The sequence below is a fragment of the Zootoca vivipara genome, chromosome 15, assembly GCF_965207765.1.
Source record: "Zootoca vivipara chromosome 15, rZooViv2.hap1.1, whole genome shotgun sequence".
NCBI lineage: Eukaryota > Metazoa > Chordata > Lepidosauria > Squamata > Lacertidae > Zootoca > Zootoca vivipara.
In genome coordinates, this window is record NC_142598.1 from 349,121 (window position 1) to 373,632 (window position 24,512).

General features: G+C 47.5%; 2 protein-coding genes and 1 non-coding gene across 9 annotated transcripts in view; 1 reads left to right on the top strand and 2 right to left on the bottom strand.

The window, feature by feature from the left end:
• Nucleotides 1-637: 637 nt before the first annotated feature.
• PPAN (peter pan homolog) lies at nucleotides 638-15,114 on the bottom strand. Its single transcript, XM_035140618.3, has 12 exons — nucleotides 14,477-15,114; nucleotides 14,187-14,357; nucleotides 13,318-13,419; nucleotides 12,469-12,519; nucleotides 11,392-11,562; nucleotides 8,288-8,364; nucleotides 4,673-4,780; nucleotides 4,083-4,206; nucleotides 3,796-3,874; nucleotides 2,260-2,389; nucleotides 1,966-2,126; nucleotides 638-1,223 (listed from the first exon to the last, which is right to left on the bottom strand). Exons 1-12 carry the CDS (start codon nucleotides 14,492-14,494, stop codon nucleotides 799-801), a joined length of 1,617 nt encoding a protein of 538 aa, XP_034996509.2. The 5' UTR covers nucleotides 14,495-15,114; the 3' UTR covers nucleotides 638-798.
• Nucleotides 12,609-12,690, bottom strand: LOC118075512 (small nucleolar RNA U105B). The gene has a single exon (XR_004691390.1). It is a non-coding gene; the product is annotated as a small nucleolar RNA U105B (small nucleolar RNA).
• An 883-nt stretch (nucleotides 15,115-15,997) lies between the features above and the next one.
• Nucleotides 15,998-24,512, top strand: part of KIF17 (kinesin family member 17) — a 39,429-nt gene continuing 30,914 nt past the window's right edge. For 5 of the 7 annotated variants that reach the window (XM_035140615.3, XM_035140616.3, XM_088658459.1 and 2 more), the window contains exons 1-3: nucleotides 17,060-17,479; nucleotides 18,593-18,739; nucleotides 22,729-22,830. In XM_035140615.3, coding sequence (XP_034996506.1) covers nucleotides 17,249-17,479; nucleotides 18,593-18,739; nucleotides 22,729-22,830 — 480 coding nt within the window. In that variant the 5' untranslated portion in view covers nucleotides 17,060-17,248. Of the gene's footprint in view, nucleotides 17,480-18,592; nucleotides 18,740-22,728; nucleotides 22,831-24,512 lie in introns of all 7 variants that reach the window. The other 2 variants (XM_035140617.3, XM_088658458.1) reach the window with 1 other exon arrangement.

The window sequence follows — 24,512 nt, forward strand, 5'->3', positions numbered from 1 at the left end:
AAGAAGACCCTTTTGGATCAGTCTAAAGGCCTATCTTGTTCTCAGTTGTCGGGTGCCTGTGAGAAACCCAGAGCCAAAACACAAATGCAGTCAGCCTCTCCACTGTCGCTCTCCCAACAAGAGTTATTCAAAGGCATATTGACGCTTGATAATGGAGGTAATGTGTATCAGTGACTACTAGGCTTGCTGGCTAAGAGTTATCCTCCCTGAAATGTCCTATTCCCTTTCAAAAAGACATTTGCAATGACAGCAATCACTACATATTGCGTGAAGGAATCAGGCTGGCCCAGGAGGACAAACTAGGCACTTGCCTCACCAACCTCAGCCTGCGCCCTCACTTGCAATCAGTTCAGGGGGCAAAATGGCCTGCCAGTTTGTCCCCCACGCCTGCCCTTCTAGAAAGAGGCAGAAAACAAAATGAATGGGATCGGCCCACTTCTGGCTCGGGCTCCACTTACTGTTGGCCTCCCTCCCTTCTGCCCCACCAGTTCCAATGGATACCAGCCACCACACTTTTCAGGTGTCTTGAATCTCCCACTATTCCAGCAACAACTGATTTCCCCCCTGCTCCATTTCCCCTTGCCAGCAAACAAGCCTTATCAGCCACCATATCCAGCTGACAGACACCGCTGGCCAATTCTGTAGCAATTCGAATATATTTGTGCTTTGCAAGGCAATGGGGAAAGGGCAAGTTCCACAGAGTCAGTCAGACAAAAAGGCAGGCAGCTCACGGTGAATCAGTAGCTATATGTATCCTGCAAACAGCTATACAAAACCAAGGGAGGGAGGCCCAGGGCTCTAGGCTGGCCTCTTCTTCCCTGAATATCTGGGCTTTCTGAAGCTTCCTTTCCCCGTGAACACCGGCTTCCGCCCCAGTCCAGACTTGCCCTGCCCCTGGGGCCTTGAGCCAGGCTGCCGCCGGGTGTGGTGCTGCCCTGGGGTCTGGGGCCGCTTCCTCCTGGTCCTTGGTGACCCTCTGTGCTGCACTGCGGGCTGACCAGCCTCCCTCTGCTGCTGACTCTGGGGCCCCTTGGGCTGTCGAGGAGAGAGGCCTCTCAACTTCTGCTGCTGCCATGGGGTCCTCTGCTTCTTTGCCTTGGTGCTGGTTCCTGCAGATGCTGCTGGGCTCTGGTCACCAGCAGAATGGGTGCATTTATGCCTTTTCCCAGCTTTGGTAGACAGACTTGGCCTTCGTTTCCTCTTAGCGCTTTGGGGAAACAGATCTAAAGGAGGGTCACAAGGAGAGAAGATAAAGATCACTGCAGGCTCTATGCTGCCTTTTAGGCCACTGGTCTTCAAGTGGTAAGTCAGGACCCTCAGAAAAGCAGAGAGCTGCTGGAAGAAAAAACAAAACCTGTAGCACTGTAGATTACAAGGAGGAAATTTTGGAAGGTGGCAGCTGGTCCTGCTGGACTAGGAAAATGCTGATAAAATTTTCCCTTCCTCTGCATCTGGTCACTCTGGAAGAACATCACTCAGGGTCAGAAAGTTAGTACAGTGGTACCTCGGGTTACAGACGCTTCAGGTTACAGACTCCACTAACTAACCCAGAAATAGTACCTTGGGTTAAGAACTTTGCTTCAGGATGAGAACAGAAATCGTGTGGTTGCAGCACGGCAGCAGCGGGAGGCGCCATTAGCTAAAGTGGTACCTCAGGTTAAGAACGGACCTTCAGAACGAATTAACTTCTTAACCCGAGGTACCACTGTACAGGGTCCCATGTAAAAAGGTGGGTCTCTGCTTCTGAGCAGACTATTACATCACAGGTACAACTGGTGGTCCATATGATGCTAGGAGGTAGCATTCACACATGCAGTGTCCCTCCCTCTCTTGGGTAAGATGCACCTGAGCATTTACTTTGCAAGTGCCCCAGCTCATGCTCAGAAGCACAACTGTTTTCATCAGCTGCATCCAGCAGCGTCCGGAGCCGCCAAGTCTTTTAAGCACCACTAATTAGATACCAACCTTCATCAGGCTCTTCTCCCACTTCCTGCCGATAATACTCCATGTCATCATCTGATGGCTCATCCACCTTCTGGTCCTCTTGCATCCCAGGGTCCTCTGCATCACTGTCACTTCCCTCTGCCTGCTTCTTCTTCCTCTTTATCCCCTCCAGACTCTTCTTCCTGCAGCCCGCAAACCAACAATACAATCACAAGTGCATATAGCTGTCTTCCCAAAGCAAAGCAGCGTGCTACTTTGGAATGGGTGCATGTAGGGACAGAAGCTTTGTGGAACGTAAGCTCTTCTCTCCCTCACCTGTGAGCCTGCTTCTGCTCCTGCTTGCGTTCCACATCTGCATCCTGCTTGCGGCGCCGCTCAGCCTTCAGCTGCAGCCTTGCCTCTTTCCGGGCCAGGACCTCCTGGATCTCTTCTTCAGTCTTATGAACTGAGGGCAGGAGTGAGAAATTAAAACCAACAGCTGTTAATGTTGACACCACACATTAGCAAGTATAAAACAAACACATGGGGATGGATTATTCAGTTATGCTTAGTGGGAGCCAAACTAATGAGTCCTGCTAGTGCAACTGGGGCTTCTCTCCCCAATTGGCTCGTGGGGAAGCGTAGAAACCCCAGAGCTGGGGTGGGTGGGCACGGAGAGAGATCATTCCATCCGGCAAGTTTAAATGCTTCACCAATGGAGTGATTGCGTTCCACGCAATATCTACTCCATCAGTGACTTATGCAAGCTCTTAAAGGGCAGCTGGGAACCCAGTGGGAGCAGGCATCACATACAAGTGCTTTTTATCTAAGAAAGTGACTGTGGCACCACTAACACAACTCAGCAACTGAAGACGATGGCTGACAACAGGCCCACCAACCTGAATGCAACATGCTTAGATGCCCAACAGCCTGTTTTTGCTGTTCTGGGGAGACAGCAAGGGCAGATTTATTAATGCACTGTTGGAACATGGCTGGAAGTTATACAGACTTATTGTCCAATATCTTTAATACTGGGGTGCACCCCTAGCTATTCACTTTAACTTCCCCCCACCTTTAAATTCAAAATGCTGGTTTTTTACCTATAAAGCTTTAAATGGCTCAGGACTCGCCTGCCGAGTGCCTGAGGGCCCGTCCTGCCATTCACCACCTGGCCCAGGGTGGGGCCTGACAGGCCTATAAGAACTCCTGCTGCTGCTACCCAGGAGGACTCCCCTGCTCAGCACCTGAGGGCCCCCGTCCTGCTACTCACCACCTGGCCTAGGATGGGGCTCCATTTTTGTTTGTTTTGTTTTTAAATTGCTGTTATTTTTTACCTATGTCATTTTAAACTGTGACATTAATGCTGTATTCTTAGTTTTAGATTTTGATTTATGTGGAAATTGTTTTCCATTTGGTTGTGTATCATTTGATGTGGTTTATTTATTATTGTTTATGACTTTTGTAATTATGTAAATCTTGCCATGTTGTAAGCTGCCTTGAGCATTCTTTTTAACTGTGGGAAGGTGGCATACAAATGAGGGTGAGGGCGAGGGTGATGACTGCAATACCTCGAGGACCACCTGGCACCATATGAACCAACCCAGACCCTGAGAGCATTCTCTGAGGCCCTTCTTTGTCTGGAGGATGGCAACACAAGAACGAGCCTTTTCTGCAGAGGCTGCCCATTTGTGGAATGCTCTCCCCAGGGAGGTTTATCTGGCACCAGGCAAAAACATTCCTCTTCAACCAGGCCTTTGGCTGATTAATATTCTACAGCCTTTTAAATGTGTTTGTGGGAGTGGGGGGGGGGTATTGTTTTTCCACATAGAAGCTCAGGAGAGGAGGGCTCCATGAACCGGGAAAGATACTCACTGAAGCTGTGATAGAGCACATTGCCCTGGCTTAACCCTTCCTCCACCTTGATCAGTTGCAGGGTCATTCGAGGGCCAATCTGTTGGGGAAAGAGGCAGACACTTCATTAGGTCAGAGATATCACCACCACCCCCTGCAGGAGCCTGGCAGCCTCATGGCTATCCCAATTCGGATGACCAGGACTTTCACTGCTGAAGTAGACAGCAACTGGAAGAGCAGCGGTCAGCTCTATGCTGCCCCCGCCCTCCCACTCCCCTTCTGTGAGCTCAAGAGTTCCATGGCCTGACCTCGGTGAGGCGGACAGCACTCTGTTGGGCTTTCATGTTCCCCCGGCCGGCATAGGCCTGAGGCAGCTCTGTGGTGTTGTGACTGCCATCTTGCTCAGCTTCACTCTCAGAAAGATTTATGTCTCTGCATTGCAGGGAGAGAGAGAAAACATTATTATTCCTGGCATGCTGGTAACAGAGGAGCTCTGCACATAAAACAAGGCAAGAAAAGACACTAGCCTTACAGTCCCAGCAAGATGAGACACACAAGGGAAGAAGTGTGGTGGAAAAAGAATGGGCACCAATAAAGAAGAGGATGTATCAGTGGAAGGATGAGAATCAAGCTGGCTTGGCATTCCACAGGAGTTTAAACATACAGGAAAAAGTAAAAAGGAACAGAAAATAAGAGCAATGGCATCATGAAACAGGGCCCAAGATGCACAAACCTCCTTCTTACATCCTGCCTTATTCACAAGCCACAAGTCTCTACTCAGTCTCTGGTTCTGCTAAGAACTGCTCAACCTGCTCCAGGACCCAAAACGAACCTACACTTTGAATGAGGTGGGAGTGGGGGCTTAGCTTTATGGGGAAGTGGAGGGTCTTTTTCTCACCTAACCAACAGTTCACTGATGTCCTCCAGACGGCTCATGTTAGGAAACTTCTCCTGCATGATCTTCTTCAGCCCTTTGCTTATTCCTACAGGCACCACTTTCAGACTGCTGCAAAACACAAAGGGCAGGAGAGGTGCATGAAGGTATTCCATCAAGCAAGAGGAGCAATCCACTGCTATTGTGTTTGGTGGATAAGGGAGGAGGCGGCAGAGCAGATATGCACTGCCATGTAAAGGTAAAGGGACCCCTGACCATTAGGTCCAGTCGTGACCGACTCTGGGGTTGCAGCGCTCATCTTGTGTTATTGGCCGAGGGAGCCGGTGTACAGCTTCCAGGCCATGTGGCCAGCAGGACTAAGCCGCTTCTGGCGAACAAGAGCAGCACACGGAAACGCCGTAGGCTGGAAGTCACACAGGGGGGTGGTAGGGGTATAGGGTGAAGGGTGAGAGGGAATTGTTTATCTTGATTTGTGTGGTAGTTTTTTCCCCTTTGTATTTTGTTGTATTATTATTTGTATTACAGTATTATTATTATTATTATTTGTGTGTGTGTGTGTGTGTGTGTGTGTGTGTGTGTGTGCGCACACACACACACACACACACACACACACACACACACCGTATGTGGTGTAGTGGTTAAGAGCGGTAGAGTCCTAATCTGGGAAACCGGGTTCGTGTCTCCGCTCCTCCACATGCAGCTGCTGGGTGACCTTGGGCTAGTCACATTTCTTTGAAGTCTCTCAGCCTCACTCACCTCACAGAGTGTTTGTTGTGGGGGAGGAATGGAAAGGAGAATGTTAGCCGCTTTGAGACTCCTTCGGGTAGTGATAAAGCGGGATATCAAATCCAAACTCTTATTATGAATATGATTATTATTATTATGTTTTGGAATTATATTTCTTTCTATTTCTTTATTTCTTTTTTCTGTTGTATTATGAAAATTCAAAATAAAAATAAATTTTAAAAAAGGGAAAAAAGAAACGCCGTTTACCTTCCCGCTGTAGCGGTACCTATTTATCTACTTGCACTTTGACATGCTTTCAAACTGCTAGGTTGGCAGGAGCTGGGACCGAGGAGCGGGAGCTCACCCCGTCACAGGGATTCGAACCGCCGACCTTCTGATCGGCAAGCCCTAGGCTCTGTGGTTTAACCCACAGCGCCACCTGCATCCCAGCACTGCCATGTACCAGGTCCTAAATTTAGTCACTGGCGTCTCCAATTAAAGATTATTTGGATGCAGGCCTAGGAAAGACTCTTTTCTCTTCTGCCTGAGGCCTCTGGCAGGGGTCATTATGTGAAGTGTGATGTGCTGACATTATCATCTGGGCAGGGGCTACCCCTGCCTTGCTCCTATATTAGCAGACATAATCTTTGTACAACTCTTGAAACAAGCCTGGTTTCCCCAGCTAGGGGTGTGGAAGACAATCTAGAAAATTTAGCTGTTAGATTCATGCAGATGCAGAGGCAAACTCCTTGGATCCTCACTTCATCCAGGGAAGTATCCCCACAACCTGGCTGTCTTCCAGTTGCTCTGGGCCCCAACAAGGCAGGTGGTATTATATACTAGAAAAAATGTTGGTTAGATAAATTTCCCAGGGTTCAAAAACCTTGAAAAGGTTCAAAACTCTTTTCACTTTGATATGTATCATTGTTGTTGGTTTTCTCCCTCTCACTTTTCTTTCTTTTTTTCCTGTATCACTATTACCTTTAATTGAAATCACCTTAATAAAATATTTTTCAAAAAAAAGGAAGAAAGTAGTGTGACACCACCAGACAGCAATCCCCTAAACTCCCATTCCCAAACAGCTTAGATTCGTTTTCCTCGGTTGAGAAGAACGGTGTGCTTTCGAGGAAGGGGGGGACTGCTCCAGCGCAGCGCCCCCCCCAGAAGAAATCCCAAATCTAGCTTTTTGGGGACGTGGATCCGGCAGACGCAAAAGCGAGCTCCCCCGTCCCTCGGTTTGCCTATTTTTGCCTATTTATTTCATCCAGGAGTCAGAATACAAAAGGAATAAAAACTGAGAAAGGGCTGGAGAAGAGAATTTTTGTTGGTTGGTTTTGTACTACAGCATTGGAAGAAATGGGGAGACATCAGGGGATGGCTGAGGAAGAATGGTGGGCAGGCTGGGACAGGGTGGGAGTGGGCTGAGGGGTAGTAATGGGTTTAACTTTCTTGATTGATTTTAATGGTCCGAAACTGGAATGATTTATGATTTACGGAGCTCACTGATGAATCTGGGAGACCCGGAGTTCAGGGGAAAGGGGGTTAAAATTGCATATAATGGGTTTAAATATTTATATGATATAAGAATTAATATTTAAATTTATGGAAAGTTCTTGGTAAAAAATTCTAGGCTAAGGGGAGGAATGGAAGATAAAGACAGGGAAAATAATATTTGATTTGGATTTGATTAATTGTTGGTGGAGAATAGATGACATTTTTAGAACAGGATATTTGAGTGTCAATGATAAAATGTGTTAGATTAATTTAAGAGATAAGATGAAAACTGCTTAATTGGATTATATAATGGACTCAGTGAGGGGGAATCGAGGAAGTCAACAATGTTAAGTAAACAATGTTAAGTAAACAACGTTAAGTGATTCTGTATTTGAAAAACGAATAAAAATTATTTGAAAAAGAGAGAAAGATCAGAGACACATCAGCAGACTACACTCTCGCCATGTGCTCCTTGTTTGCCCTTCTTTCCCCCCTAACTCCCAGGATGATCTTTCCTGTGGTGGGCTTATCTGAGATCAGGCAAACCTAGAAGCTATTTTCTGCAAGTACTACTACAGAACTACCACAGTGTGGATGGATGATAACAAATTCCCCTCCCCTCCAAAGGCAAATGTGAAAACTTTGCTAAGAGGCTTGGGTATGTTTCCTGGTGTGCAGAAGCTAAAGACTAGGCACACATTAAGAATTCACTAACTAGTTAACTTACAGAACAATGGTGTACATGTCTTCTCAGAAGTAATATTTATAAGTAGGTACAGGATGGTATCCTAGGCTTGGGTTTATGGTTGGTATTGGAAGAAAACAGGATTCTTATGCCTTTAATTGCTGTGTGTCAGGCTGAAATTCAGCAGGCTAAACCCTTTCTTATATAGAAATACAATTACAGGAAAAGTTTCACTGTGGCTGCTCTCTTAATTTTGTGCCAAGCCATGCCCCCCCCCAGCACAGCCATATTGTACCATTTTGTGACTAGTGCCAACTGCACTCTTTCAAAATCTGAAATGTGCCCCGGTCCAAAAAGGTTGGTGACCCCTGGTCTAAACTATTTTACATTGCAAGGATAAAATAGGATGCACCCCTGGTATGCTGCCCTGAGCTTTATCTTTTATCATCAGACCAAAGCCACAAAGAAGTATTTCTTCCCTGAGTGTACATCCTTACAGCGCAAAACGGTGTGTTGTTTAATGAGCACAATAATATGAATGTTTGGCATGCATAATGCGGACTGGCACACTAACAATGAACTGCTAACACAGAGACTAATTAAAATGTCTTTTATGAAAGTGGTCATGCATGTAATATGTCCCTCTTGCAGATGTAGATTACTGTGAGCTCAGATCTGATCCTTCAGCACAGCATGAAACAGAAGATACTTACTAATGACGGAATTCAAGGATCTGGGTGTCTGGGTTATAGCTGATCAGTACACAACGCTTGATGGCATTAAGGTTTACCTGGGGCAGGGCAGGCAGGTGGGTGGGGGAAGGGTAGGAGAAAAGAGAACACAACAACATGAGAACCAAGGCTCACAATATGGCATAAGTCCCTCACCTGACAAGTATTTTAGGTGGCAATGAAGATTCCCTAGCTGTGACAGCCTTTATAGAACCCAGGAGGCCTAGTACCCAATTTCCCTAGTACTATTGAGGTGGAATTCAAAATTATGCTAAGGCAATTGTTCTGTCAGCACAAGCATTTCTGCTTGCCAGATGGAACGATCTTCCTTCTCCTCCTCCTGGGGTTTCTCTTGACCTTTCTGAGCAGATTTGAGAAGGCTGCAGGCAGAGAGACAGGGAATCCCATTCTGCCAGCAGGACTCAATGTGGTAGCTTCCACTAGTGTACAGCTTAGCTAGGTATCCAACTTCAGTAACTGAGCTTAAAGGTAAAGGTAAAGGAACTCCTGAGCATTAGCTCCAGTCGTGACCGACTCTGGTTGCAGCGCTCATCTCGCGTTATTGGCCATGGGAGCTGGCGTACAGCTTCCATGTCATGTGGCCAGCATGACAAAGCCGCTTCTGGTGAACCAGAGCAGCACACAGAAACACTGTTTACCTTCCCGCTGTAGCAGTACCTGTTTATCTACTTGCACTTTGACATGCTTTTGAACTGCTAGGTTGGCAGGACTGAGCTTACCAATGCAATATATCCAAAAACACAGTGCTGATTCAGAGTAAGTTTAACTAACGGTTATGCCTCATCCTGTTCTTATATCTCTGGAATCTTTTCCCACTAGTGACTGTTAGGTTTCTATCCTAACATCCTCCCCCTTTCTATAATTGTTAGGTATCTATCTAAATAAAAATGTAAACTGACCATGTCCGTTAGTATCCACGTTTCACCAAAACTGCTTGACCGATTGTGTTCGAATATGAGAGCAAGCCCATACCGTGTTCCAGAACTCACAAATCAGACAAAAGTGCATGCTGGGAAAAGAACCAGGTTGCAAACCACCGCCCTGTAGCGGCGGCTACACTGGTACTGCAGCTATAAAACCTTCCCTCTCAACAGCACCTCAGCTCCCGTTTACATACTAGGCTGAAGCCTTTACAGACTAGGCCAAATGGAGGTACTGAGTTACCTGGGTGGGGGTTGGGGGGGCGGGATAGGCCAGGACATGGTGGGACCAGTCACAGGGATGAGCTGGGGGGGAGGGGTCGGGATACGTCATGGATCGGCACAGGGTGGGGGGGAATCACAGGGATATGCCTGTGTAAACAGAACACGCGTAAAACAGGGGGACTCTGAAGGTGAGGGGAGTCTGAAGGGGGACTCTGAGCCTCCATTTAACAGACTGAGCCACAGCAATGTATGGCAGGGCCAGCTACCGTAGTTTACATATAAAGGGAGTGCTCTCCAATGAAGGACCTTGGGAATCCTACTTGTCCTCAAAAGAATCAAATCCAGAAACAAAACACAAAATCCCAAGAAGCTAAGGACTAGTTCTGCCTCATTTGCCCACAAACTGTGGCCTAGAGTTTCTAAAGAAGAGAGCCGTACTTGCCACAGCTTAATGCTAGAAGCACACACAGCAGAAGGACCTCCATAAAGGAACCAAGCCCAGGCGCACCAGTGCCTTTACTTTTAAAGGAAATCACAGAGCATGTCAAAGGTACGCTATCATCATTTACATCTGTTCCATCGTTAGAACTAAGGTGGCAAGAAGGGGTGAAGTGTCTCTTTAAAAAAATAACGGCACAATACTGATGTCATCACTATGAACTGCTCTATGCCTATTGGAGCAGGAAGGTCTTCTATCCAGCATTGAACCCCACCCCCAATGGAAATTCAGTTACAATATTCTAGAGATTCCCTCACCACCCTCTACCCTGCAGCTAACACAGGGAATCCCAGGGGCATTAGCACTGCTGAGGAAGCATGAGCCCAGTCCTGACTGGAGTGGAAAGAAATAGAACTGAAGGCAGGATGATGCCCGGAGGTGGTGGTGGTGTTAGCCCACTGTCCTGAGAACTGACCAAGAAAATGTATATGCATCTTTTTAAGTCCAAGAGTGACACATCCCTCCAGTTTTAATTCAAGTGCCCCTGGTATCAAACATTTCGGGGGAAATATTGTGCTATGGGGACCATTTGTGAGCAGATACTTCTCTGATTCTTGATTCCTTTTAATGGGTAAGGAATTCCAATTCAGGGGAAGGTTCCAGCTAGGCAGAGGTGGGGCACCTGCAGCCATCCAGATGTAGCTGGACTACAACTCACCGTATTCCAAACCATTGGCCATGCTGCTGGCACTGGTGGGAGCTGGAGCCCAACAACATATGAAGCAGTAAAAAGACTGTTAGCACATTTGCAAAGCTATGTAGGGTCTGGTATGGTTTCCAATTGGATGGGGGACATGCTGAGATTCCTGCATGGCAGGGGGTTGTTCCCTTCCAACTCTACAATGATTCCCACTGCACAAGAATGGTGTCAAGAGGCAATGCAGTTCCAGCACAAACATATAGATTAATTTCCACAATCCCTTTCCAGAATGGAAAACAAAGGTCTAAATCACAAACACACTCTATATATCCTGGATGAGGTCACCCTGTCACTAGCTTTGTTGTCAGAGAGGTGTCATTTCAGACTGAATGCTCCATAAAACTAACCTCTCTAAATTCACATCAGGGAGCAGGTTCCACTCTTGCCTTCTCCCCAATATGTTTTCTAGGTGAGGGATATTTTTTGTCTATTAAGAAGCTTCCAACTGTGTGAGCCTTCACTTCCAATCTAACATGGTACAGAAGACACACCTTCCTGAGGCCACACATTTCCCACCTAACCAACCTCACAGAAGTAAATTTGCTTTGAGATTTGCCGATGAAGAAGACACAAGTGTTATAAATAACACACACTCTTTTTGAGAAGCAGGGCAGAGCTGACCTGTATGACACGCCATGGAAGACCAGGGGCCAGAGGCACCTGAGGAGCAGAGCAGGACCATCAAGCTGACTTCCCAGTCTCCAGGCCAGCACACACCTACCTTGTGGACATTGATGGAAGGGAACATGTTCTGGAACATAGTCGCCATGACCTTGATGTGCATGCCCTGAAGGCCAAAGTTGTTGAGGACCAGGAGTGGGTGGTGGGTGAACTGCTGCTCGTGCATCCGGTGCCGCTTCAGGGTTGACACAACATCTTTGATGAGCGAATACTGAAGTGAAACAGGTGAGTGAGGGAGTATTCTTGTACTTTGTATTCTCATTTTGTATCTTTCTGTCATGAACCACCCTGGGATCTTCAGATGAAGGGCAGCATACAAATTTAATTAAATAATAATCAATAATAATAAAAATAATAGAGGATCCTGCACTACGACCAAGAGGTAGTACACCACAGACCTGTAAACTAGTGGTGGGAAACCAGCGCCTTCCAGACGCTATTGGAATACAACTGGCATCTGGCCCAGCCAGCACAGCCAAAGGTCAGGATAATGGGAGTTATACTCCAGCAGTATCTGGAGTGCCCATCCTTGATGTAAACCCTGAAATCCAGAAGGCCTGTAGACTGTGTAAACTCTTATTTTTGAGGCAGCTAGCCAGGGCTCTTTGTTTTCCACAAGTGTAGAAAATCTACACAAAATTTGGTACTGGTTCAGCTTCATGAGCATCTTAAGCTTTCATTTTTTAAAAAACAGACAGGTTCCTAGACCTCATGGCAGCAAATATGATGTTCAGTAGTCATAAAGCCAGGATTAGGCAATTTACATAAGTGATACAGGCTGCAAAATTTAGATTGTCTTGAAGTAGAGAAATATTCACCTAGGTCAAGGATTCACAGCACACCTTAAAGCATTAACAGTCTAGGGTGGGAGGGTGGTTATTAGTTTGCTTGGTTTTTGTTCTTGTTTTTATTATGTATTTTGTGTGTTAATCTTGTATTTTTACGCTGTGAACCACCCTAAGATCTACGGATGAAGGGAGATATACTAAATAAATAAATAACCCACTAGAAAGAACAGGTAGCAAAAAACCCTTCTAACCTTAGCAAGCTATAAAAGGGTCTTTCAGAGGCAGCTGTATTCCAACTAGCCTACCCTACTATTTCCAGCAATTGGTACCTGAGCAACTCTGAAGGTCAAGGTTGGCCCACCAGGCAAACGGAAGAATTTCTGAGGAAGAGAGAAATCAATCAGAGCAGCCTCTACCACAGGCAGATTGGTCATCATAATTCAAACTCTGCTTTTAGTGTTCTGCAAAATCCAGATGCATCAGTGCGTTTACTTTGAAGTGAGAATCACAGGTTTCACTCAGCAAAACACATTGTCATCATTTGCATCAGGTCATCAGGCAGAGCTATGATGATAAAACAACTGGGCCAACAAAACCAACAGAGGATATAAGAGGAAGAGGACCTGAGCTTTCACAACAGTCCATCCTGCAAAGGAGGATCCTGGAGAATGATAAAGTTCTTCAGAAGCTTATCAGGACTCCCTCAGTGAAAGGGACAGTACCAGGCAAGCCATACTGACTTGCCATACTGCTTCATGGTAGCCTTTCCCAACCTGCTGCCCTTCTGACCATGACCTTCTGGACAGCATCAGGTTGGGGAAGACTGCTCTATGACTACTTATTGAAGGGAGTGATCAGTGACCTGGGCAAGCAGGGGGACTTGTGTGTCCTAGGAGATGTACACAGTTCACACTCAGCAACAAGGCCCAAGAAGCTTGGTCAGTGCTGCATAGGAATTGGCTGTAAAATCTAGTACATGCTTTAGAATCTCCACAAAGACAACACAAAATTGTCCTCAACAGACAAATCAATTTGAAGACATGAATTTGAAAAGCATCAATATAGAGAGAAAGAATTCAAGTTGCACATTCTAGAACCAAAACACGAGACTAGCAGGGCAGAAAAATATTGGGACCACTTGTTGCAACCACTGAGCGACTTCTCACTGCTTAACTTACAAGATTGATATTGGTGGGGGTTTTTGTGAACACCAGGAAGTGAGTCACACCAAGAGGTCCAGCCACTGTCACAAAGTCTTTCAGAGTGTTCTTCTTGCGCACCTGAAAAAGTCAAGACCTGTAATCAGTGTGGCTCTACTGTCTGTGCTGCCAGACAAAAACTAGGACATAGAATTGTCTTTAAATTATTTAATGAAATTAGTTGTAGTAAAATGCTTTGAAGTTACTAGAGTTTTAGAAATCCATTTTGAGCAAACATGTGCTCAGGAAAGCCTCTGGTATTTTTACCCTACCTGTCCCCCAGTCATTCCCAACTGCATGCTTGAACACTTTTGCAACAAAACAAAACAATCACAAGGACTAGCATTTTGCATTAAATATGCAAAATGGCAAGGTACTATTGTGATCCAGGTTTCATAAACACAGTTCTGGGTAACTGGTAATATGTTTGCAAGATATATTTTTTTTAAACACACACACATAGAGAGAGAGAGAGAGCCCACCCCCTAAATGATCCAGAAGGGAGAAGATTATGCTTACTGGAGCAATGTTTTATTGTTCTGAACAAAAGCGGTCCAAAACCATACATTTTAAAATGCATGTAGTGAGAGAATCAAATTGTTTTCTGGGGATTTATGTGTGGATTTAATTCCTCATCCCCATATACAGCACTAGCCTAGATTCCCCTTAGAATCAGTCAGAAGTCCCAATTTCTGTATTTTCTACCCTAACCCATCTAAGCCAAATTCCATTTGTAAGAGACCTCTCCCACCTGCCCCCGTTATGATTCCTAAACACCATTTATTTCACAAAACCTATTCTGTCCTGCATTTGCCTCTCTTCACTTTGATTACTACGACCCTTTCCACCTTGAGGCTGGTGGCCGTGTAGGGCTGCATCACCCGACGAACATCCAGGATGAGCTGCTGCAGGTTCTTGCCCACGCGGCCGCGGTGGAAGACGAAGGAGTGAGGGACGGAGCCGAACTCCTCCTGAGAGCGATGCTGGGCAGCCGCCCGCTCTTTCTTCTGGTTCTTCGTCTGCAAGGGAGGAACGGGAGCACGTGGAGCCGGGAGCACAGCAAGCGCGTCTCTCTTGGACGCGCGCCCGCTTCATTCCCATTCCCACGCCCGCAACCCTCTCGCAGCCCAGGCCTCACCTTGCGCGGCCGCCCCATGGCTGCTTCTTCGGCTTCTCCAGAGAGAAAGAGAGCACGCGGCAACGACCAACTTCCGGCCGCGCGTGCTCTGCTGCCAAAGCGCCGGGCCCGGACCGGATGTGCCCTGTGCGCGCAATCAGCGGTCCGGGTTGTCCCCAAACGAGAAGCCTGTCTGGCCGCGACTACGGTAGAATTCGCTCGCCGCCCTGGGACAAGCGGAAGTGCGGACGAGCCCTTGGGCGGGGAGTTCTGCTCCTTCCGTGGTCCAAACCAGGCTCTGCAATTCCGCGGGGGGGGGGACTAAAGTGCAGGGCTGTTGGGAACAATCGGCTTTTTGAGTTGGATCAGCGGAAGGAAAACAAAACGTGAAGCTGAGGCTCCAATACTTTGGCCACCTCGTGAGAAGAGAAGACTCCCTGGAAAAGACGCAGATGTTGGGAAAGATGGAGAGCACAAGGAGAAGGGGACGACAGAGGACAAGATGGTTGGGCAGTGTTTTCAAAGTCACCAACATGAGTCTGACCAAACTGCGGGAGGCAGTGGAAGACAGGAGTGCCTGGCGTGCTCCGGTCCATGGGGTCACGAAGAGTCGGACACGACTAAACGACTAAACAACAACAATTATCTTTTATACCAATGGTTAGGGAGGGCTGCATGTATTTTTAGGTTTAAAACGCACACGCAGTTATAAAACAAAGCACCAAATATCTGAGCATTTTGTAACCTTTACTATGTGGATTCTTTTGGAGGCAGAAATGTACGTAGAGCAGAAATGCTTAAAAGAAAACCGGTGGAGATGTTATTTTTGAGTTCAAAGACGACGGCGAATTGCCACGCGTGATGCATAACTTCCCACACCTTTGGGTTCAGTCCAATGCGAAAGTTTTCATGGTCCTGGGCAATTCACGGGTCGCACTTTTTGATCGGACGTACAACTGAACGCAATTTCTTACCATCCTGTGGCAGCCCCAGATTTTACTGCTAAAAGTTTTACTGAGCTTCTTTTAAAAAGTTTCAGCATGAAAAGGTGTTCCTGGGGCTCTGGGTGCCTGAACAGCCACAAAATTCCCCAAATTTTGGTGTCGGGGTCATGCACGCCGCATGGCGCCCAGGGCCCCGAGCACCCACGGTCGCGGGGTCAAGTTGGCACTCATGCCTGCTTATTAGCCATTGCTCCATTTGTTAGTCCATGTCCTCGTCTGTGGACCGTGGTCCTCGGGGGAAGGGCGCTGTTTACATTGAAGAAACGAATGAGCAAAGCGATCCGCGGACTCGGGCGCGCAATTGCGTGTGGGGCTGGGCAGCCGCTGTTAGGCCTGGAGTTCGGTGGGTGGGGGGTTTAAGCCCCACCTGACGCTCCGAGAAGGGGCGCCCACCCGGCCGCGTGGCTGCTGCTTCTGAGCGGCGCGCGGGTCCGTGCAGACCTCCGGGGCCGTGGCGGGACTACGGCGCTCCTCGCCCCGCCTTGAAGGCTGTCGCGCGCCGAGAGAGCCGGGCGCCGAGAGACGCTGCCGGTCGCCCGAGCAACGCGGACGCCGCCGACACTGCCAGGAGCCGCCGGGCGGGCTGGAAGGCGAAGCGGCGCCACGCAGGCCAGGGCCCGCTTGGAGGGCAGCTCCCTCCCGCCCCGACCCTCCCTCGATGCCGGCGGCCCCTGTCCAGCTGCGCCGAGCGGGCACCGCCTAGCTAGCGCCTCTCCTCTCCCGAGCCAGGCTGCCCGAAGCCGCGCGGCTCGCCCTGAGTTCGGGCAGGGGGGTTGTGCCCGGCGGACCAGGATCCCATGTCCACGATCGCATGCAACGCGCCTCTTCTGCGCCATGCCTGGATCCTTCCGGAGCCCCCCGTGAGGCTGCGGTGAGGATCCCAGCGCTCCCACTCGCTCTCCTGCCGCGCGCACCTGGCCAGGCTCCCTGGGCCCTTAGCTGCTCCCTCCGCTTGTGGGCCCAGGCCTCAGCAGTGCTGTAGAAAGGGCACCCCTCCTGTGCCAGCTGACCAACTGCCCCCATTCCCTGCACCCCAGCCCCATGCAGGCCCAGTTCACAGCTTCTCATACTGCCAGGGCCCTGTAGCTACAAAGTCTCTGTGCTTGACAGCCCCATTTATGGATCATCTCTGTCAGATTTAGAGGTGAAACTTATGAGTGTCTCCCCCACCCATTGTTCCCTTTGGCAACACCCAGTCCTTTGGGGAAGCAAGAAAAGGGCTTCCATGCCCGCCTTTGCACAGTTGCGCGGAGCTGCAGGCCGCTGTCACTGGAGCCTTCATTGCCTAGCAGGGCCTTTGTGAGGTCACACTCACATTCCAGGTTCTTAGAAAACGCCTCTACTACTCATCACTGCTCCTGCCAAAGCAAGACCAAGGAAGAACACCGGTTCTTCTGCCAGGCTTCCCACCCCACTGCCCTAGCATAGTACTGCCTTAGGCCCCTCACATTCTTGGCACTTCTCTTGTGGCACTTCAGGTGTCCCATATTTCCCTAGAAAATTCATCACCTGGTGTAGCACATGTTGCCCTGTTATGGTCACATCTCCTGCACTGATCTTACCCAAAAGGAATTACCTATTTTGTACTACTTGCTTTGCCAGGCAAAGCAGTCTTCACCCTTGGCCAGTTGTCTGACAGCACAGCAGCTGGCCTTCAGGCTGCCTTTTTCTACTACTGCCTTGTTCTTGACACTCCATTGAACTGAGCACAAGCCCTACTTCCTGTGCTGGAAGTAACGTGCCTTAGCCACACACCAAGTCTCCAAGCCCAAGTTGATGGGCCTTGAAGATGGCCTCAGAAGCGGTGAAAGTGATTGTGCGTTGCCGCCCTTTGAATGAACGTGAAAAGCAGCTGGGCTGCAAGGTGGTGGTCAACATGGACAGCTCCTGTGGCCAGTGCTTTATCCAGAACCCTATGGCATCAGAGGACCCACCCAAACAGTTCACCTTTGATGGGGCATATAACATCAGCCACAACACAGAGCAAATCTATAATGAAATTGCCTACCCCCTCATAGAGGTGAGTGCAACCAGCTGCAGGTTTTGCGTTTCCAAGCTCTGGCTTCTGTCACGGTGTTCTATTGTGCCAGAAGCAGACCCAGAAAGCTGTCTGTGGACAAACGCTGGCTCCAGGGGTCCTTTATTTTTACCTATTGGGAAATCTACAGCTCAGTGATATAAATGTCACATACTGTACCTAAGCGTATGTGTCCATACTTTGCTTACCCTAGAGAAGTGGGTAACTTAAAGCAGGGGAAAAATTAAGGTATTGGAGCAGGAAAAAAATCTGTAGCAGTGGCCTTTAATTTTTTCAGACTGAGGGACCTCATTTCATGTTAACCTGCTCAAAAGAAAATTACAGAGCAAGCCGATGCATGACCTCAGAAGGTGATGCACTCTCCTTCATTGGAGGTTTTTAAGCAGAGGTTGGGTAGCCCTCTGTCAGGAATGCTTGAATTGAGATTCCTGCACTACAGTGGGTTGGACTAGATGACCCTTTGGGTCCCTTTCAGCTCTACAATGCTATGATTCTGTGACTACTAAGAAGTAAATCCTCAGGAAAGAGTGCAGTTTGTAGTTATAATAATATATCACACACATTTTCAATCTCCTCTCCCCCCCCCCCGCTTTCTCCAGTAGATGTTGATGGGCCCTGGGTTAGATCAGATTACAATTCAGCTGTGACATGGTTGAAGACTGGTGGTTATCTATAGGGGTGGGGAGTCTCTGGTCTTCCACATGTTGTTCCACTATTATTAGCATAGTAAGTGATGAGGGATGATGAGAGTTGAAGTTCCCTGCTCCTGGTCTATAGGATAATATGTATGAAAGACTATTCTGCCTACACAGAATTCATCACAGAATTTATTGCAGAATTTGCAAGTAACAATAACTTCTGTAAGCCCTGGGCTATGGAGCCCCTACATCCATGCTATCTCTTACCCGATTCTTTTTGAAACACTCACATGCTTGCTTTTTCTAATTAAATATTTGATGGGGTCTTAATAGAAGCTGATGCCTGAGGTTAGTTTGCCTGCAAACAAAATCTTTTGAGATAGGGTAGACACTGATCTGAGAACACAAATCCAAGGTGATGGTTATTATTAATCTGAATTTTCTGTTTAAATTCCAGGGTGTTACAGAAGGCTATAATGGTACCATCTTTGCCTATGGGCAGACGGGAAGTGGGAAGTCTTTTACCATGCAAGGGATTCAGGATCCATCTTCCCAGAAGGGCATAATTCCCAGAGCATTTGAACACTTATTTGAGAGTGTGCAGGTACATATGATTAAAATTGTCCAAGGGACTAGCTGGCTAAGGGCTTGTTTACATAATTAGCAATTCAGATATCTAGAGGGCCTCTCTTTGGACACTTGATTTGATAAAATTTGAACCTTAGCTATCTTGGAAAAACCGATAAGCTATTTGTATAGGGGACAAATAAAGGAGGACACATGACAAACTTTTATCAAAATGCTGCCTACAGTGTTCCTGCTACTAGGTGAGTTATTAAAGCCAAGACTGTCTTAAGAAAATTCAGAAGCCCCACCCTGACTTTCCCCAATGCTAGCGAGGTCATAATCTCCCCAAAGACATCTAAAATTGGTAACGGGGACATCACAAGAGATAAGGGAACACAGAGCCCCACAGCATTGATTACCTCCAAAAGAGAACCAAAATCAGTTTGAAATGGAATTTTGATTCTGGCTTGGAAGCAAGCTGTGAACCAGCAAGTGGGTGAGAGACTCATTTTGCATGAGGGGAGCAAGAACATGGAGTGTGAGCCACAGGTTGCTCCTGACAGCAAAGTCATGTTTTGGTTGTGTTTTCTGAACAAAGGTGTTGAAATAAAACAGACTGATATGAAATGAAAGTCAGCCAGCCAGCAACCCTTAGCAAGATCAGGGGTTTCTTTCTCCCTGGGAAATGTGATCATGTAAAGAATTGTAAGGTGGTACTTTCCCTTGCTGGTGGAGTACTTTGTTCCATAGAGAAATTCAATGGCCTGTATGCGACTCCAGATCATCAGCAAGAGTTATGACCAGCCAGACCACTAGGCGGAGCTGGGAAGCTGCTTCAGGCAGCAAATCCTGTGGGCAGAAAATAGTATTTCTCTGTGACATACAACTTCTAAGCTAACCTATTGCCTTCAGGTGCAGTAGAGAGATGCTAGCCTGGTTCAAACACATTGTTTAAAAATACTGTAACTTATTTTGAACCATGATCTAATGTGCACAAGCAGTTTGCTCCTCTCCTGCTCCTTGCTGTGCCATGGCATGGGGGGCAGGGAGCAGAGGTGTATCTAGGCACTGTATTGGCACCCGCCCTCCCCTGCCCCCCAGGGGAAAAAACCCCATATTTTTCACTCCATAAGACACACTTTTTCCCTCCTGAAAACGAAGGGGAAATGTCTGTGCATCTTATGAAGGCATTGGAAGGCAGCGGAATCCCTCGAGCGGAGGAATCCCTCTGCCGCTGGAGCCATGGCTCCCAGCGGCGGCGGAGGGACAAGCAGCCCAAAAACGGGCTGCTCCTCCTTCCGCCGCCAACAGCGGCATTGATTCAGGTTTTTTCTTCTTCTCGTTTTTCTCCTCTAAAAACTAAGTGCGTCTTATGGTCAGGTGTGTCTTATGGAGCAAAAAAAAAAAAAAGGGTGGTATATGGAACCCAAATACTTGAAGCTTCTGGAGTGAGGGTTAGGCAAGGCCAGGAGCTGTAGTCCAAAACATCTGGTGGGTGCCAGGTTGGCAAAAGCTGGCTTAAGGCACATGGATGTGAGCCACAGGTGCCAGAAAGGCACATGAGATTTGGCAGAAATATATAATCTAATTTCCAAAGAACATTGAGCGTTTAGGATGGTGGATTTAGGAAATACCAGCTGTCCTTCTGGGTCTTAACCAGCAGTCAGATAAACAAGAATTAAGCACATAAAAGTTTTCTCTTGTTTTTTTAATGGTGTGCAATTATTGAAAACAACAGCAACCACACTGTGCTGTCACTCAGAACCTAAACACCTAAGTAAATCCCAATGAGTTCATTGTAAGTTTCTTCCAGAATTGTAATATTTAAAAATGTTTACCCATAAGTAGGGACGCGGGTGGTGCTGTGGTCTAAACCACAGAGCCTAGGGCTTGCCGATCAGAAGGTCGGCGGTTCGAATCCCCGCGACGGGGTGAGCTCCCGTTGCTCGGTCCCTGCTCCTGCCAACCTAGCAGTTCGGAAGCACATCAAAGTGCAAGTAGATAAACAGGTACAGCTCTGGTGGGAAGGTAAATGGCGTTTCTGTGCGCTGCTCTGGTTTCACCAGAAGCAGCTTAGTCATGCTGGCCACATGACCCGGAAGCTGTCTATGGACAAACGCAGGCTCCTTCGGCCTGTAGAGCGAGATGAGCGCTGCAACCCCAGAGTCGTTCGCGACTGGACCTAACGGTCAGGGGTACCTTTACCTTTACCCATAAGTAAATCCAATGTGAATTCAGTTGGACCTAGTATATAATTTTAGGTTTGCTGTTTTAATCTGATCTAGAAGTAGTGACTAAATAAATGGAATATAATTGTGCAGTATTCATAAGGAAATTAGAAGCAATACTAATTGTGAAGCAGCAGTCCCTTCTGAACCAAGGTAAGGCATTTGAATTCTAAGAATTAAAGAAGTTGCAGCATTTAAATGTCCACAGTTTCTTTGCAAAGGTGAAGGATAGAACAGGTGAGGGCCACACAACTTTGCTTCCAATTTATTAGTCTGAACAAGCACCAACTTGATGAATATCTATTCTATGAAATTATGTTTCTCTTCTGAACTTTTGAGAATTGGCAGGAATTGGATCTATGGCTTCTTTATGACATGTCCACCTCACGAACTATTATTTTTCTGACTTCTCCTATAATGCTGCAAACCAAAATGTGGGAAATGCTGAACCTGAACCTTGAGGTCTGCTGTCTACAGATTTGCAAACAATGTATTCTCAACCAATTATTCAGAGCTGGCTTAAGTCCTTTTAATGCCCACACATAGCTGCCAAGTTTTCCCTTTTCTCACGAGGAAGCCTATTCAGCATAAGGGAAAATCCCTTAAAAAAAGGGATAACTTGCCAGCTATGTGCCCACATCAAGGTGCATAGTAGCCAAGGCTGGCCAGTTTCTTCTAGCACCTGAGGCAGAAAAGCCAAAAAGCACCTTTCCTGCTCCTAGTCCATAAAAATACCACAATAATAAATCAAAATCTTTAACAATTTGCTGCACCTTTCATGACACCCAATATCAGCTGCCTGAGGCAGCCTTTCCGCTCTGATGGGCAGGAATCCACAGGTGCTCATCACCATCATTTATACCTTCACCCAAATAAAACACCCACCTCCTTCAATCAGAGTCATAGCTGGGGGGGGGGGCGGGTGGCGCGCTAGCCAGGTTTTTTGCCCTGGTGAAGTCTCCAGAGGCTCCCAGTCTGGATGTGCGTATGCAGGTGTACATGGGGGGGGGACGAGAGGCACCAAACTGGGTCTTTGATCCAGGTGAAATAAAGCCTAGTTTCACCCCTGCCTTCAATTTCTGCTGGGGAGCTGCTTAAAGTGTTGCTTTGCCTTAAAAAGGAGCAGCCAGCCTTGCTACTCCTTTTCCTGCAGCATGCCACATACCTCTTCTCTCCCCAGGCCCTCCCTCACCTCCTTGGCATCCAGACACTCACAGGCTCCCTGCACTGTGAAAAGCTGAGAGGTTGGTGTTGTTTGGGCTTGCAGAGGAGGTGCCTGCTGCACAACATGTTACCAGCCATGCAATTTTTGTGCCCCCTCTGGGCCTGCGCCCTTAACCTAACCAACTCCTAGGTATGCCAGGGAGGAAACAAGCTAGAACGTGGCTTGTCTTGAGTGCAGATGTGGGCTTGAAATTTGTTACTCTCTTAACAACCATGAGCAGAAGCCAGTCTCCATATCTTGGTCATAGACAAATGGTTTCCCTAGCGGAGTAGAAACAGTGGGTTCCCTTTCTGTAGCTAGAGTAGACAGAGCAAGAATTTCCGTTCTGCAGGGGCACTCTCTCCCACTTTCCATCTGAAGTGGTACAGACCGAACAGTGAGAACCTGGTCCAAGCATGTTTCTGATGTTCAAAATACAGTCATGAGCATGTAAGAAGGGCCCTTCTGGATCTGACCAAAGGCCCATCATGCCACCAAGAAGCCCTTCCTCCCAGCAGACAATCCTGAGAGAGTATAAATCAGCTTGGAAACCTCAGAATCCTATTCTTGTTTTTGCTTCGGTTTTTTTTACAGTGTGCTGAAAACTCCAAGTTCTTGGTAAGGGCTTCTTACCTGGAGATCTATAATGAAGACATCAGAGACCTCCTTGGTACAAACACCAAACAAAAACTGGAGGTGAGGACACCAGACTAGCAACTTAGTTTGAAGTAAGTCAAAAAAACAAAAAAAAAAACAGAAACCAGAATTCTGACAGTTCGCTGTGAGAAAAATAAACCCCACAAAGCCAATCAGGAAATTTGATTTTGTTCCTTCATGCTGAAGTTTTAGACCAGGCATCCCCAAACTTCGGCCCTCCAGATGTTTTGGACTACAATTCCCATCTTCCCCTACCACTGGTCCTGTTAGCTAGGAATCATGGGAGCTGAAGGCCAAAACATCTGGAGGGCCGCAGTTTGGGGATGCCTGTTTTAGACTTTCTCCTGGGCATCCAAACAAAGGAGGCATCTAAAACCCTAAGTATTCTGATCAGACCCTAAGATCTGGCAATCTGACAAAACAACTCATGCTAGATTACATACTTGGAGCAGTGGCAGGTGCAATGGCCGCGAGCAGCTCCTGCGCTACGAGGCTGGCTCCGGGCTGCTGACTGCCAAAGGGGAACTGGGGGTGTCCGGTGGTACAGATCTCCTTCCCCTTCCCCTTTTGTTTTGACTGATCACGGGAGGCTCGGGAGTTGCGGGTGGGCAGCCGTTGCCCAGTTTTTTACAAACTCTCTGCATTTATGTTTCACAGGGTGCGAAAGAAGGGATTTGCACCTTTATACAATATGCATGTATGCTTGGGCCCAGGGTCTTTTGCCTCACCATCCCCACTACTGACTCCCTGTAAGCTTCAAAAAAGAAAAAAAAGTGTCCCCGGATTCATTGAAAAAAATCTGGTAACCATAGTCTACAAGCAAGACCATTGCCTATAAGGCAAAGGTGTAAACATCCTTTTCATGTACTAAAACTGGTACGGACCTTGTAAAATCTTTGTACAGTGGTACCTCTTATTGCGAATGGGATCCGTTCCGGAGGCCCATTTGCAACATGAAAAGGCCGCATCCTGAAGTGCTACATCTGCGCACACACGTGATGCAATGTGGAGCTTCTGCGCATAGCGCGATTTAGCACTTCTGCGCATGTGTGCAGTTTACGGATGCGCCGAACCCGGAAGTAACCCGTTCCAGGACTTCCGGGTTTGGCGCGTCCATAACCTGAAAAGACGTAACCCACAGCGGACGTATCGTGAGGTATAACTGTATTCACAATCCACCTGGGCTAGACTGGTTTTTACTGCTTGCCCCCCATAGGGAGTTACAATCAACTCTGCCTTCTAAAATTTGGCCAGGCTATAATAACCCTTTGTATACTGAGGAAATATCAGCCCTGTATCCCTTAACTCTACTATTAATATGTTAATTAATTTTAATTTCCTCACTGAATTGCACCTGAGCCCAGCAAGATTGACAATGGGTCAATTAATGCCATTCCCACAGTCTGTTGAGCCCCATTTGGCGCCTCTTCTGATGAACCCTTTTCTGTTGAAGCTTGATTCTGGGGAGTGGGAGGTGCTGTTATAGATTGTCCACGTGGCCTTCCTTCCTCCCCCCACAACGCTTCCTCAGGCTGCACCACATGCACCTGTGCTGCTCGTGAGATGCAACTTGCCCGCCATTCTCTGTCTTGCAGCAAGCTACAGTCTTTCTTAAGATGTCCTGGCTGTTTACAAACAAAAAAGCAAAAAACCAGGCCACTATGAGACGAGACTGAAACCTTTCCCGCCTAGGAGGTTTCCTGTTATTATCAACGCTTCTG

What these genes read in the sequence shown, in the direction of transcription:
- PPAN (XM_035140618.3), bottom strand. An exon ending in ATCCTTGAATTCCGTCATTA is followed by an intron (nt 4,781 to 8,287) that starts GTAAGTATCTTC and finishes TGTGTTTTGCAG; the next exon opens with CAGTCTGAAAGTGGTGCCTG. An exon ending in GGGAGAAGAGCCTGATGAAG is followed by an intron (nt 1,224 to 1,965) that starts GTTGGTATCTAA and finishes ACCCTCCTTTAG; the next exon opens with ATCTGTTTCCCCAAAGCGCT.